The 14,873-nt window shown below is 36.3% G+C and overlaps 2 protein-coding genes across 2 annotated transcripts; one reads left to right on the top strand and one right to left on the bottom strand.

Moving 5' to 3' along the window:
* LOC132046653 (uncharacterized) lies at nucleotides 1-2,847 on the top strand. The gene is made up of 4 exons (XM_059437353.1): nucleotides 1-135; nucleotides 1,444-1,510; nucleotides 1,634-1,832; nucleotides 2,450-2,847. Exons 1-4 carry the CDS (start codon nucleotides 25-27, stop codon nucleotides 2,490-2,492), a joined length of 420 nt encoding a protein of 139 aa, XP_059293336.1. The 5' UTR covers nucleotides 1-24; the 3' UTR covers nucleotides 2,493-2,847.
* Nucleotides 2,848-4,052: 1,205 nt separating this feature from the next.
* On the bottom strand, nucleotides 4,053-13,542 carry LOC132046652 (plastidic glucose transporter 4). The gene is made up of 14 exons (XM_059437352.1): nucleotides 13,315-13,542; nucleotides 12,737-13,005; nucleotides 11,488-11,602; nucleotides 10,600-10,667; nucleotides 10,205-10,337; nucleotides 10,022-10,121; nucleotides 9,816-9,928; nucleotides 8,453-8,546; nucleotides 8,180-8,333; nucleotides 7,334-7,480; nucleotides 7,177-7,250; nucleotides 5,273-5,361; nucleotides 4,993-5,107; nucleotides 4,053-4,452 (listed from the first exon to the last, which is right to left on the bottom strand). The coding sequence occupies exons 2-14, from the start codon at nucleotides 12,981-12,983 to the stop codon at nucleotides 4,270-4,272; spliced, it is 1,632 nt and encodes a 543-aa protein (XP_059293335.1). The 5' UTR covers nucleotides 12,984-13,005; nucleotides 13,315-13,542; the 3' UTR covers nucleotides 4,053-4,269.
* Nucleotides 13,543-14,873: the final 1,331 nt, after the last annotated feature.

The raw sequence follows: 14,873 nt of genomic DNA, 5'->3' as shown, positions 1-14,873 counted from the left end.
CGAAACGGGTCTGGAGGCGTTTCGATGGAAGAGGACGACGGAAGGAGAGAAGCAGCGATAGCATCAGCACCATCTCTACGACCCAATTTCACGCCCAAAAAGGGTCTCAATCCTTCTCAACTTTCCAAGTTTCAAGTAATCTTTTCGTCTTTCCTTATTGCTAATCATATGTTAAAATTTAAGTTGTCTAAGAGAACTTTCAATGTGGCTTGCAATCATACACCTAAAAAATTAGCTCCATTTTTCTTTGTGAAGAGGCAATGCTTATGATAACTGCATGTTGAGGAAATAGAATAAAATTGGCCCAAATATATAGACTGACGAGGCAATTAGTTTGGGATTGAATAGAATGTCGACGAAATCCAAGGATTTCAATTGCTTGTTTTATAGAATTTTCCAAGTTATATTGGACGCGTTATTCCCTTATTTCCAGTTTTCAAGTGTAGATCTCAGACTAGTAAAGCATATCACTTTGTTGTGCTTTGCAAGAACTTTTGGCTGGTTGACATGATTCTATCCCAAAAGAGGAAGAAAAAAAAAAAAATAATTTTAACCTTGTAAAAACAAGATTTTTTTCTTTTGGTTGTGAGACTGGACATGATTCTATCCCAAAAGAGGAAGAAAAAAAAAAAACTTTGGTTGTGAGAATTGGTAAGGTTGGTGTGAATGCCAAAGCACATCAACCTACTATACTAAAGCATATCAGATCATGTGACTTTCTAGTCTATGATGCAACAAGTAACCCAAATTGTAGATCCTTAGAAACGACATACTATATATTTGCTGATACGTGGTAGGGACTAGAGGAAGTTGTAAGTCGCTATAATGGAGGTCTCTTTTCTTGTTTGTAGCTATAAGAAAGGATGCTGAGCTATCACTGTTATTTGTTCACATGTCCATTTTACACATTTGCTAACAGTTACATCTAAAGCATGAAGTACAAGTTGGAATGCATTGAGTTGTTATTCTGAAACACTAGAATCAATAGAAGGACGTCTGCCTCACCTCCTTTATGTAACCCATGCAATTAAGTATTTGCGAGCTTTTTCAGAACATGGAACTATAAGTTAAAACATATCTCGTTATTATGCTCAGAATATGAGTGACAGTTGGGCACTTTTAAACATTTTTTCTAAGTCGTGGGATAAAGGTTACTTTGATTTTGGTCTGTATAGTTGGATAAATAGTTATGAGATGATAAAGTCGCTCTGAAAAAGAGAACGACAAAACTTAGAATACTGAGGTACAGGTTAGCAACAACATTGATTGAATGTCCTGACAAAGGAAATTCAAAACTGGTGCTTGTTGAGCTACAGGTTAGGGACTACATTAATTGAGCATATGACACTTGGATATAAAGATACGTGTGCATAGTTGTTTTAGTTTTTTCATCTTAGTTTGACTAGATTGATTTTTAAATACCGTATTCTTTGGATTTGCCAGGAGTTGCACCGAAGACGCTTAAAAATAAAAGCAAAATCAAAATCAAAGATCAAGGATAAATCAAAAGGTGTGCAGTTTGATTCTTCTGCACTCTGTTTACATTTTCAACGATCTTTCCCTTTTTTGCTTGTTTATATTTTCTGTTGACAGTGAATTTCTAGTTAACATTTTGACGAGGAGAAGTTTTCAGGACTTGATAAGGCTGGAAAGTATAATGGTAAAGATGTCAATGCCAAATGCAAGGAGATCATGGATGAAAAATCAATTAAAGCAGCTGAAGATCCAAGAATTACGTTGTCCATAGGCAGTATGACGGACCTTTCACCCTCTCAAGAAGACAGCTTAGCAGGACACACACTGTCAAAAAAGCGACAGAAGTTGCATTGGGGGTATGACCCTTCAAAATGTTTGCAATCATTATTTCTAGAACTAACCATTAGATTTAGTGCCAAGCACATTTAACAGTATTTTACCTTTAGAGCTCGTTTGGTAGGAGGTCTTAGGTAAAATACTCGTGGTATTAGATGTGGTATTATTCTATATCATGTTTGGTTGACATTTTGGGGCATGCATAACTAATACATGGATTAGTTAATACACCAAAGGGTGTATTATCTTTATCCCACCACCATCATGGTATAACTTATCTATGGATAGCTTATCCATGGATAAAAAACTAAATGACAAAATTGGCGTTGTTTTGTTCCAAAAAACCTATAAAGGGCAAGCATCTAAGGGTAGAATTGTAACAAATTATTTTTTAAGTTTTAAAAATAAATAAATATTCAAATGGTATCTTTTGTGTCCAATTTTAGTGCAATGAACCAAGCACCCAACAAAAATAATCCTTGTATTACTAATCCCTGCATTATTAATCCATGTATAACTTTTCTTTGAACCAAACGACCCCTTAGTGCTGTATTTGGTTGGTTATCTTTCTCTATTTCTGATTTTTATTTTGTATACATTATGTTCTTATGAATCATGCGTTTTTTACCAACTGTAGGCTTGACACCAAGGAGAGATGGGAAAGGAAATCCAATATGTAGAGGTATCAGATTCTGAGTTTGCTGTGCTCCTATCATGCTAGACAGCTCCAAGGAAGGCAGTGTAAAATCTTTGATCTACATGTAGTAATGGATCTATTATGAACTAAGATGATGTGTCTGGCTAAATCATCCAGCTCGTAAACCCAAGCTTAAGAGTGTAAAGATGTACATTGATCCCTAGGTTTATGAGGAAATGGTAACTAAGCCTTGGCTCTGGCGTAGATCAACCAATTACTGCTAAATGACTTTGATTCTTCTGGGCTTGGCCCTTTCACTTGTAATTGCACGTGTTTTATTTGTTAAACAATACTAATATTTTTCTTTAAAAATCGTACAGTTTGGAAATTCCAGCGAATGATTAGGAGTTTGTTGTCTCTTTATATTATGATACCTTGCACTTCTTATGCTCGCAAAACAGGTTTGCTTGAAACCAACGGCTCTCTCTTCTTAGACAGCCTTGAGCAATCTTAGTTATTGGTTTGGGTTCAGTTTGTTATCTGGTACATTTGTTTAGACATTTAAATAGTGATTGGTGCTTCTTTATTTAGCTGGGCAATACACACTCTGGTGGAGTTTTAACTTCTGATGCAGCATCCTAGAAGCAATTCAATTGGACTACTTCATGTGTATAGATTATAGCGACTTCTTCTATACACAGCTTCTATATGTGTTCCACCAGGGCTTTGGTCTAGTGGCAAGATTGTAGCACGTGATGTGTGGGTTAGGCTGAGGTTGGCTCATTATCCAAAAGTTACAAACAGTGTACCCAAACTTGTCTTGGGGAGTGTTTCTCTTTTGTATCTAATGCTTTCTCCTGTGTCAGCAATTCTGCACTCACCACTTACGAATGGTTTGTATAAATGCATCCAGTATTTTCAACCTGGAACGCCTTGCAGTTGCTGTTCTTGAATACATATTATTTTTTGTTAAATTGCAACTATAATTATAGAACCATCAGAGAGCATTCATCTCTGGAATAAAAGGTGAACGGTACCTTCTACTGTGCCTCTCTGTTCGGCTTGAAGCTTAAGGAAAACCTAAGTATTTCCCAAAATTTCCTGTTAATTTAACTAGATTTTTAAAGTTGCAATGTCTGCTTGGTTTGAGTAAATCTCAAACTTAGTGAGTTTAGTTATAATATTATGTAGTCACTAATCTTACCCGTGTGGTAGAAAGGCTTGAACACAGCTGAGTCCAGTATAATTTTGCCTTCCCACAGGTCAAAATAACTTGGTTCAGGTAGGCAAGGATTGACAAATGACCCCTCATTTCTTACATATCTAAGCTTCATTAAAGTCGTAAATAATGGAAGACAAAGGCCGAAAGTCCACGGAAATGGCTTTGGAAGACTCCTTATTTTGGAAAACTGCAATGCAATCTGCACGATAGTTTTTTTTTTTTTTTTCCCTTATCCAAAAAAAAAAAAAAAAACACTATCGTGCAACTTGCATTGCAGTTTTCTTGGGATTCCCTGTTGCTGGCATCTGAAGATAATCATCTTGCACACCTAACCTTCAATGTAGTCGCAATCAATCAACAGCTGAAAACAACTTCTGGAGATGGGTTCTGAAATACTCATTTATATGTGGATCATTTTCCATAGAAGTTACATGTTTTTTACAATGTCACATGCTTCCTGATGCCGAAGTAAAAGAAAATCAAACAGAAGTACAACTCCAGTCTAGCAACAGACTCCTACTGGGGAGAATCTCCTCAAAATCCAGACCACTGGATGGCAGAAGCTGAAATTACTCTCAGCCGTTCATATGGGTACCACTCAAATTGCTGGATTTAACTCACGTTCTATCTCCTCCAGTGACCGCCCCTTTGTCTCCACGACATTACCAGCTATATACATGACAGCAAGAAGACAAACGGATGCAAATCCCAGGTACACCGTACTGATTCCAAATTTAGTTACAACGCTCAAGAAGTACAGGCCAATAAAAAAGTTTGTTATCTGTTCAAGGAGAAAGACGAGTTAGCCGTTAGAGACAATAAGTAAACATGGAGAGAATGAGAACTCGACTAATCTTGCAGTGCTGCAAATACCACCACGATGAAGGGCAACAATTGATTCCTACTTTCTCATATATATCTTCTACAGCTCATGCTGGGAAAATAAAAATCAAAAGCAAAGGATACTTCTCAAACAAAAGAAGCAAACAGTAAAACTCAAAATCAGATAGCCAAGGGAAGTCTTTGGTGCTTCAATGAAATGCACATTCCCCTAAGCACCCTGACAAGTGACATGCCATATTACCCAAGAGGCGTGACATTGAGAAATATGCTCAAAAGACATTTGAGCATACTTCTGTCGGCATACATTTCAGCTTTAGACTTTGACATTAAAGTTTGCTTCCAGCAAACCACCGAACACCACAAATGATGTTTATAGTAATTATAACCTTCTGTTTGTCAAAAAGACAAAAAAAGGAAAATAGACAATGTAACATCTTTAGCAGCAAAAGAGTACTAAGGTTTCCAAGCGGTAACTCACCCAATGCGTCCCCAAAGACAGAGCCACCGCCTTTGCCCTAATTCTAGAAGCAAATATCTCCGGAAGTAGAAGAGCAGGCACAGGACCAGCACCAAGTGAAAAGGACAACACATAGCTGCAGGAAAAAAAAAAAAAAAGAACCAGAAATATATATACACATTTAGTTTGCATTCCTTAATGGAAAAATCATAGCATTGACAAAGGAAAAAATAAAAGCAAAATTGCTTCAATGGAAAAAGAAGAAGTAATGCTCTAACAGCAGGGAAGCACATGTACTTACAGGACAGTACCAAGAACAGCTAGTGTGCCAGAATATGGTGCCAGGACCTTCCAAGTGAATGACAAGGAAAGTAACATCATTGATGCAGCCTGTCAAAAGATAATATAATGAGAATCGCAAATAAAATGGATAGAACAAGATATAGCTAAAAATAGAATAAATCAGGAGGATAAGAGCGTCATGTCCCTCAGGCTTCAGCATGATTATGCATGGGTTGCAGCTAAGGAACCATCTTAGCATTGACAACTAGACGCAAAAACGCATGAGTTCAGCTTCCAAGAATGATTAGGATTAGACCGTACAAGTCTCAGCCAAGCTATCCCACAGAGCTTCATGTTGGAATTCTCTGTGAGATGATTATAGTTGGGGAATATTCCAAAGACCTCCCTTCAAGTTTATCTTTGTATTACTAACTTCTCTTGTAGTTTGGAATATTACAATCATTCCCCTGGAGAAATCTGAATGGTGCGAACTACCGAACTGTCAACCTATTTTATACATTCATATACTTGCAGTTTTTCTATTAATTGGGAGAATCACACGTTTCTCCATTTTCTCAGTTAAGGGTACACAAGGACATCTTTGGAATATTAAAAATATTTTATCATTCAAATCAATCTTGTTACAGAAAAATCAAATTAAGTGGGGATACTGTAAAATTTTAAACTACGAGGGAGGTTAGTGTTGAAAGATAAAACCGAAGAAAGGATGTTTCCCTTAAGGTTAGGATTCCAAAGTTTCAAATTATCCTTAGAAGACTAAGGGTCGTTCGGTAGTGTAAGAATTGTGTTGACTAGTCTGTATTAGTAATGCTAGTATTAGTTATGCTGAGATTATTTCTTATCCACCGTTTGGCGTGGTGTCTTAAAAATGACATGCATTGCATAATTTCTAAAAAAATCATTTGCTTACAAAAATACCCTCCGCATTCTTTAGCTTTGAGGGATTTCAAGGGCAATTTTGTCTTTAACCATGCTTATGCATGTATTAATAGCCTTGGTATTGCTAATGCCATGGTTTGCTATGTATTAGTTATGTACATAGGACAATACCAAATCGGGTGTATAACTAATACTTGCATTAGTTATGACATAGGTTGAAAAAGTGTACCAAACAAGGGATTAGTAATACCAAAAGCTAATGCATGCATTATTTTCTCTAACGCATCCTACCAAACAATCCCTTAAGAGACTTAAGACTCACAAAGGGAATAATCAAATTCCATAACTTTTGATGTCTGGAGTAGAAAGTGGTTTAGTCGTATCCTTCTCAAAGAAAACAATGCTTTTGTTAGGATTTTGCATTTGGTTTTGGAAGAATTGGCTGTGTGGTAAGAATTTTCTCAAAAAACTGACTTTAGCCATTTTTGGTTTTATTGGAAACAAAACTAGTGGCTTTTTTTTTTCCCAGATCAAAACAGTTATTTCCGAACAGGCCCAAGCAAATTGATCTAGAAATCGCTCTAAGCAAGGATATAGCTCCTTAACTGAGTGTATCAATTTTATTCATGAATATATAAACTGAGTTTTGCATTCTGTAGCTTCTTACAAACCATATAAAATGACAATAGATGATTCAAGGAACGATTTACTTATAACGTAAATGAACTGCATCATACTATGACTGGTTATAGTGTTGCTAGTGCTAGAGTTAGAATTTCTGGAAGTACAAAGTCCTTCAATAAGTATAGATTTTGCTTCTTTCTTTTTTGATGAAGATTTTGCTGTTTTATCATATGTGTGTGTGTGTGTGTGTTGCATCTGTATGGCTACCACAACCATCAAATAGATTACATGTAATTTAATCACCTAAAAGTAAAATATCACGTATTGATGAATGCAGTTCACCAAGTTGTATTTGTTCTTTCAGATAGTAAACTCCATCAAGGACTAAAAATGACATACCATTCCAGTAAAGCTTATGAGCAAGAGACTTTTCCTTCCTTGTTTGTCCATCAAAGAGGATGCCACCGTTGTCCCTGGATGAATATGCACCCGATTAGAAAACTATATTCTATACTTAGCCATAGATGTTCCAGAAAACTTTGAGGAGAAGACTGACCCAAGACGTTGGCTGCTCCAACCAGAGCACTGGCTGCTACATCAGATGAAATTCCAGCACTTCGGAACACTGAGGTGGAATAATAGACAACAGCATTTATCCCAGCCAACTGCTGGAACAAGAACAAAGCTGCACCAATGCTAACAACTGCAATGCCGACAACGATTAGACCATTTTGGTGGTACAATTGTCTCATTTTGGTTGTACAATATAGCACAGAAATATCAGGAGCCCAAAATATCAAATACATTTGGATGATAGAATGAGTGACCATAAGACTGATAGTAGCACATTGAAAACAAACTCAGGTGGAGAAATCTGTGCACACAAGCAAAAACCAGAGAGGCTTTTATTGTTTGGAGAACAATTAAATTGTCAGCAACAGTTCTCTTCCAACCAAGACAATTGTGAAGGTCACAAATTGAGGAAGACAACAGAATTTAAGGTCCATTATTCTAGATATTTGGAAAACCACCCCCACCACCCGAAAAAAAAAAAAAAAAAAAAGCAAAGTTGATTAAGGCATCAAAAAAGGAGAGCAAAATCATGCTTCAGTGATAATCAAGGTTTTGGAACCTAAGCAAAAGTGCAAAACACCTGAAAGGCGTTTTTCTTAATTGCAGCAGAACAGAACTACCCACCACAGTCTGAAAGTCCTAACGATGGTGGCGCAGGATAACAGCCAATGTTAACAGTATGACAACATGTATAGAAATTTGAGTTCGTTCTTAAACAACATGACAAGTAACTATTAGACCATAGGGTATAAAGAACTGCGCTTCAGATGCTTATCAGTCACGCATAATCAACATTATCTCCAATACTGATCAATCAAAAAAGATATACCTTTCCAATAACGGCTACTAAAAAGATCAAGCCACCCAGCATCTGGTTCTGAAGAACCCTGAGCAGAAGATTCCAAATCACCCATAACCTCAGCAACTTTTTCTTTACCATATAACCTTTTAATAGATGTCTCAGCTTCAGAAATTCTCCCTTGCTGCCAAATAAAAGTGATTAGTTTAAGTAAGATTGTAAGTCTCCACGTAGAATATAGCAATAGACAGGATATCCATAATGAAGATTTCAATCTAGAAAAGAAAGATCTCATGAGAAAACCTGATAGAGCCACCTAGGACTTTCTGGAGAAAATGCCATTCCTAACGCAAGTAAAACAGATGGAATAAGTGCTATACCAAACATTGTTCTCCACCTGACATGAATTAGGAGACAAGTAACTTAATGGATTTAACATTAACCCAAAAATTTAATCATTAACACCGGAACTGCAAATGTTAGCCAAGTCCATGCTCGTTAGAGTTTCCAAAGTCTAGCAACTACTAGTTGTAGAACCTTATTCATTTACGAACAAGGTAGATGGAAAAGAATATCAGTTAGAAACCGAATAAGACATAGTCAGTCATTCAACTGGCTGACGAGAGATTTATGGGAGTAGAATATGCAATAAATCCCAGAAATAAGTAAATAAAATAGCATTTATGGGTAAATCCTGTGAGGCCTGCTTGCTCTGGTGTAAATTAGAAAAATTAAAAATCGGGGTACACAACTTGATTTGGTCTTCCAATAGCATCCAAAATGGTTGGTAAGAGAAAATATTCCCTAAGCATGAACAGTTTTGGCATCTGGACATCCCAAAAGGATCACCGCATGTCAAAACTACAACAGAGTATTGCTAGTCTGCTTTAGCACCCAAAAACTGGAGTATGGCACTGCGTATAGCAATTAGAACCATACTCACAGTTATCATTTTACTTCAAGTTCTCTCTCAAGGAAAATCAAACAATGCAAAATTTATAAAGTCTAAAGTAATTGGGAAAAATAAATAGATAATAAATAAACATATGTATATAAATTTTGAAAAAAATAGAAGCCTGCCAGGTAAGCATATAAGGGCAAACAAAGACAGCACGATTTCCATCAAAGAACTAAGCAACAAACCTGATATTTTATTATCTGAACAGGGAACCAAATAAATAAACTTAACCATAAATCGCCTCACCTCACCACTGTTTGAAACTAGAGAGATACACCAGTAGCTGAACTGAAGTGGATAATGTATTTAAGTTGTAATTTTATCAATAGAAGACTCATGAACTATAAAGAATGAAAAATACATAAAGGTTAAAACAACAACAACATACCCAGTATAGTCCAACAAGTGGGACATAAAGGTTAAAAATAACAGAAAATAAGCTGACTAGATAATTAGGCACCAAAAAGGTAAATTCTGCCAACTACGCCCAGTTTGATCTCAAATAGTCAAACTTGTCCAGAATTATGTTAAGATCACCAAATGGGTATCCTATTGGTTCTGGACTAATCAGGTCTAAATAGAACCATTCATGCCATCTTGTTGGAATCTTCATTTGCCAAAATCTTTTGGAAAGCCATGTACCAATCAATTTGAAGTTAAAGATATCTAAATTGTTTTCTGCTATGAACAAAAGTAATGAGAAATTACCACAAAGGATTTCCAGACAAAGGCAATCCAGCCACCAGTGCAGCAAGAATTCCAATGCAAATGAATAGCTGATTGACAGTTCCAAGTTGGCCGCGAATTTCCGTGGGTGAGATCTAAGCACCGGAAGTTTGTCAGGATGCTATGAAAACGAAAGTAAAACCATTGAAATAGCGTCTGAAAGGTGTAACTTTGAGTAAGATATACACCTCAGATATGTAAAGTGGCACAATAGCAGATGAGATGCCAATGCCAATTCCAGTAAGTAAGCGTCCAATGATCATAGCCTGAACACTCTGGGCAGTGGTACTGAAATTTTGAAATCACATTAGACACTTGTATCAATGCAAATGATCAGATATTGTATCTTTGACTATGGTAAAGGTACATACCATAGAAACGCACCAACTGTAAGTGGAATCGCATCCAATATAAATGTCTTTGTACGGCCAAATTTATCAGCCAGAGCTCCCCCAGTAAATGAACCAACAAAGGCACCAGCAAGAACTGTGCTAACAATCCATCCTAATAAAAGCAATAAAATAAAAAATTGGTACTCCTGTATCTAGATAATAAACCAAAGGAAGTAAACTGTAAGAAATAGGACATCTAAACAACGCTTGCCCAATAATTATTTGCCCTAACACAGCCAAACTATTAACTCTGTGACAGAGCAAAGGCTTCATAAGAAGCTGACCCTTTTTCGAGCAGCTCAGGAAACAGTAAAATAGGTTAGGAGTCAACTGAAGCTATATTTCACATAAAAGCCCATTCAATCAAAACTTGCCTTGTATAACAGTGTTCTCGACAATCCCAAGATCCTTAGCTAGATACTCAAGGGCACCATTCACCACCCTGAACCAGAAAAATGACAGTTATCGTGGAACTAAATAACACAGTAGAAATCAGAGGTTACATGTGAAAACTGCAGGGCTTGGAATATACCTGAACTAAAAATGCTTATGGCTTAGAAAAGGCCTGGACTAGAAATGTTTGGTCCAGTTTGACCCAAAAATTGAGCAGACAGCCAACCAGAACTGAACCAATTCATCAATTTTCACTTTGAAAAGTATGGTGGTAGAAACACTCCCCTATCCCATAACAACTTTCCCATTCCCCTTTCTGTGGGTTCTCCAAAAATTATGTAACTTTATTAAAAAGCAACTTTTATCATTCAACTTACCATATTTTCAATAAGTTATCGAGAAGGTACCAGGACCTATTTTACAGTTCAGAAAGTTGGTTAGTTACCTCCCTTTTTGGGCCCAATTTCTTATTTATAAGAAACAAAACTCATATCATAAATAGGTCGTTTGAATTACATGAGGCAACAAATAAAATTCAATAACTTGATAGGGCATGCAAACTACAAACAAAACTATGAGTTCCACTCACGAGAAAATAAAATGGAAAATCAACAAATATTTAGGTTATACAGTCAAACAGCTGAACCAACAACCAAGACCAACTAAGCAAATACTATGATTGCACTTTCTTTGGTTAAGGTTTGGGTCCAAACCAGCATTTAGTCTAATTCCAACTAGTGTGTAAAACAAACCAACCCTGTGGCCACACCTACGAGCTGCATAAACATGTTGATGGAGAGGCAACTATGATAACATATGTAAGATAAAATACCAGTAAATGAACGTTCTTCAATCATATAATGCCGTACCCTAGGTGATATCCAAATAAAATTGCTCCCAGACAAGCTACACCCACATAGGGAAGAACTGATGCAGATGATTGCCCTTGAACTTTGAGAGGTGCTGCATCCTCAATATCCTCTCCTGCCACACAGCAATAGACATGATTGTTAGTAAGTTTCATGGCATCATGCAGGACCTCTGCTTATGCGTAATGCACATGACAAAACAATAAAAGTGTTCATTTTTTCAAAATAAAACCTAAACACAATCTACTCAAATGGAAAGCTCAGGTGAAAAAGTGAACTTTATGTAAATGTTTTGGTTGTTTCAGGAAATGAGATCCAAAACTAAGAAAAGGTAAGAGAGAAAAGAAAAAAATTCCACTCAGTTCCCACCAATATGAGAAACATTAATGATCTTTAACCATGCACAATAACCATCCACTGGATGTGACATCTCTCACTCATAACCTTCATGCAATCCACCAGTTAGGACTGCAACCACCCAATTCCTAAGATTGACCATTCTCACCAAATTACAGCTAACCCATACTGCCATACAAGTAGTGCAATACTACAGCAACTTCACACCCAACTATTATCCACTTTTAGTGTCCCCATCCTTTCCCCTTCCTACTGTTGGAGCAGACAAAAGAGGAACCAGAACTTCCAGACTCCCAGTGAACAGTTATTACGTATTAGCCACCTTATGTTAACAAAATAGCAGAATTTTAACATTCCTTCGCATGCATAAGCAGAAACCGAGCCAACATGGAGCAGTCCCATAAACATATCCGTAAATGAAGACAGCAACGAATTGCCTCACAGTTTAATCCAATAGAGTGTCCAACAGTCAACCCTAATACGTAAAATTCATTATGGAAGAAAATCTTGCACCATTAGTTCTACATGTCCCTAAACAGGTGCATCGTCTAAAAATAATACCAAAATGTCATATTTTCATTACGGCACTAAGATATTTAGAATTCCAGACATAAACTGAACAGAAAGTTGAAGGCCCACACCCCGAAAAACAATCAATCAAGTACACCTCTTTCTATATAAATCCTCTGCACCAAGCTATAACGTTGATTCAGTATATAAATTGGGATTGATTTCTCATATGGTCACTCAACTAGTACTAATACTTATTATCTCAGAAAGTCACCCTTCTTCAGCAAAGAAAATGACTTTCTCAGATAGTAACTATTAGTAGTTGAGTGATCATCTGAGAAATCAACTATATAAATACGAAAAAGAGAAGCGTGATATGTACCAGAAGCTCGAATTCTATGTGATCTGGCCTTTGCTGACGAACCAAACACACTTTGAACAGTTCTCCTAGCACGGCCAAGTTCAATTCCCACGGAAGTAGAGTCCATATTGACTCCAAAGCAACTACTTCTCCCAGTCATTCGGATACTTTTACGAGCTAAAGTCGTCCTACTATGCAAATCACCAAAGCCTGGTAAAATCCTGCCAAATCCTATGTTGCCTTTGACTGTGAAACTTGAAGCTTGCATTTTGGAAGACTTTTATGCTTACCTGTGGGAAAAAAAGTATATATAACGGAAAAGTCAACAAAATAAACGGCAATAAATAAAGCAATACACGAAGCGCCCATACTGCACACTATTATCAGTGAAACACCGTCCATTAGCTCCATTTCATCATCTACACTAAACTAAACGATTCGATATAATACCTAGTTAATTATAGGCACGTGAATCGGAAATCAACACCAGATTTGAAGCAAAATAAGAACAAATAACAATCCAAAGAACTGATTATATGAAGAAATGAAACAAAATTGCAATGAGATTGACAATAATTGAGAATTGGAATAATAAATACAGTGAAATTATGCCAAGTGGAGTGTTGAAGCCTGAGAGCTTTTTGAGTTTGCTAATTGTACTATTAGTTTCGATGAGCGTTGTTGTTAAATTAGAATAGAACGTAGTTGCTACGAAGTGGCATTGGGAGGTTCGATGAATTCGAGACAGTTGAGAATTGAGATGGACAAAACTGTTCGCTTACCTTTTTATTTTAACTCATCGATTACTAGTAGTTACCAACCAAGTTGATGGACAATTCAATTATTTTGATATGGACAAAACTGTTCGCTTAAGTTTTATTTAGTGATTATTCAAAAACATGTAATCATGCTGTACAATTCAAGAGATGTTAGCATATTTTTGTCATTAATTTTTATGTAATGTAAATGATTGTTTAGTAAAGTGTTTTAATTATTTAATACAAGAAGAAAGATTGTTACGGAAAATGGTCTATAGAAATTATGATAATTGAGTCATATTTAAATTTAGAGAAGAAAGAAAAAAGAAACTAAGAAGAGCTTATATGGATAGAATACAGTTGGATTGCAGATTAGATTTCGGTAGCGTGGGAGATTACATGGCCCGCACGTGATCTGATCTCTCTAGTCTCTGCTATACTGATTCATCACATGTGAATTTAGAATTATTCGTTAAGTTGACCGCAACGGCGCTATCCACCTCATGTGTGACCCAGACTCGGCCCGCTAATCTTACGGGCCTCAGAATTAGTACAAGACAACTACACATACGGGACCATGTAAATTTTCATTTTTGGCAACATATTGTTCACTTTATTTTTTTACACTGTACCTACAAATGTTTTAGATTTTTCCTTTTATTTTATAGAGAATCAATAAAAAAACAAAAAAATTACATGAAGTTTTTTTTTTTTTGGCGGATTGTCCTTCATTTGGGGTGGTCTTTAAGTTTTACCCTTCGCCTAATACCCCGAGGTTGTGGGTTCAAACCCCAGCTCAATTAAAAAAAAAATCACAATTACGATTTTTTTTAAAAATTTTTGACTGAGTGGGGGTTCGAACCCTAAACCAAGGGATTTTTAGCGAAGGGCAAAAATTAAAAACCACCAATTTGATGGGTAAAAATTAGAGACCACAACCAGCGAAGGGTAATCCTGTAAATTGCCCGACACTTTTTATATATTTTATCCCAGAGTTCATGTTCACTTCTATTTTGTACTAGACATAAGTTGCCCGTGCACAACATGGGTCCAACACGTGACTCGAGTTACTTTTTATATGTTTGGAGCAAAATTATGAAAGATTGACGAACAAGAAATTATGAATTTGCTTATATTAAATGATATCTAATATAACAATATTTTGAGAAGCTAATACAACACTTATGTCCATGATGACAAATTTACCAAGTAGATTTTCTCGAGGTACTTCAAAGTAAAAACAAAAAAATTGCTAACAAACAGTTGATAATTCTAAGCAAAAAGTACGCATTGTATGAACATGTTGTCCCTTAAATCCTGCAGGATTAATCAGTTGTGTTAAATAGAACCAATATTCATAATATGATAAAGTTTCCACATTAGATTTTATGCTCCATAAA

Source organism: Lycium ferocissimum, chromosome 2, assembly GCF_029784015.1.
Source record: "Lycium ferocissimum isolate CSIRO_LF1 chromosome 2, AGI_CSIRO_Lferr_CH_V1, whole genome shotgun sequence".
Lineage (NCBI taxonomy): Eukaryota > Viridiplantae > Streptophyta > Magnoliopsida > Solanales > Solanaceae > Lycium > Lycium ferocissimum.
Note: the sequence above shows the minus strand (reverse complement) of the source record. Positions and strands in the feature narration are given on the sequence as shown.

Coding starts and splice junctions, on each gene's coding strand:
- LOC132046653 (XM_059437353.1), top strand. CDS start 25: ATGGAAGAGGACGACGGAAGGAGAGAAGCAGCGATAGCATCAGCACCA. Junction 1,511..1,633: donor GATCAAGGATAAATCAAAAG/GTGTGCAGTTTG, acceptor AGAAGTTTTCAG/GACTTGATAAGGCTGGAAAG. Junction 1,833..2,449: donor CGACAGAAGTTGCATTGGGG/GTATGACCCTTC, acceptor TACCAACTGTAG/GCTTGACACCAAGGAGAGAT.
- LOC132046652 (XM_059437352.1), bottom strand. CDS start 12,983: ATGCAAGCTTCAAGTTTCACAGTCAAAGGCAACATAGGATTTGGCAGG. Junction 5,108..5,272: donor GCTGTTCTTGGTACTGTCCT/GTAAGTACATGT, acceptor TTTTTCCTGCAG/CTATGTGTTGTCCTTTTCAC. Junction 4,453..4,992: donor TGTCTTTGGGGACGCATTGG/GTGAGTTACCGC, acceptor CTCCTTGAACAG/ATAACAAACTTTTTTATTGG.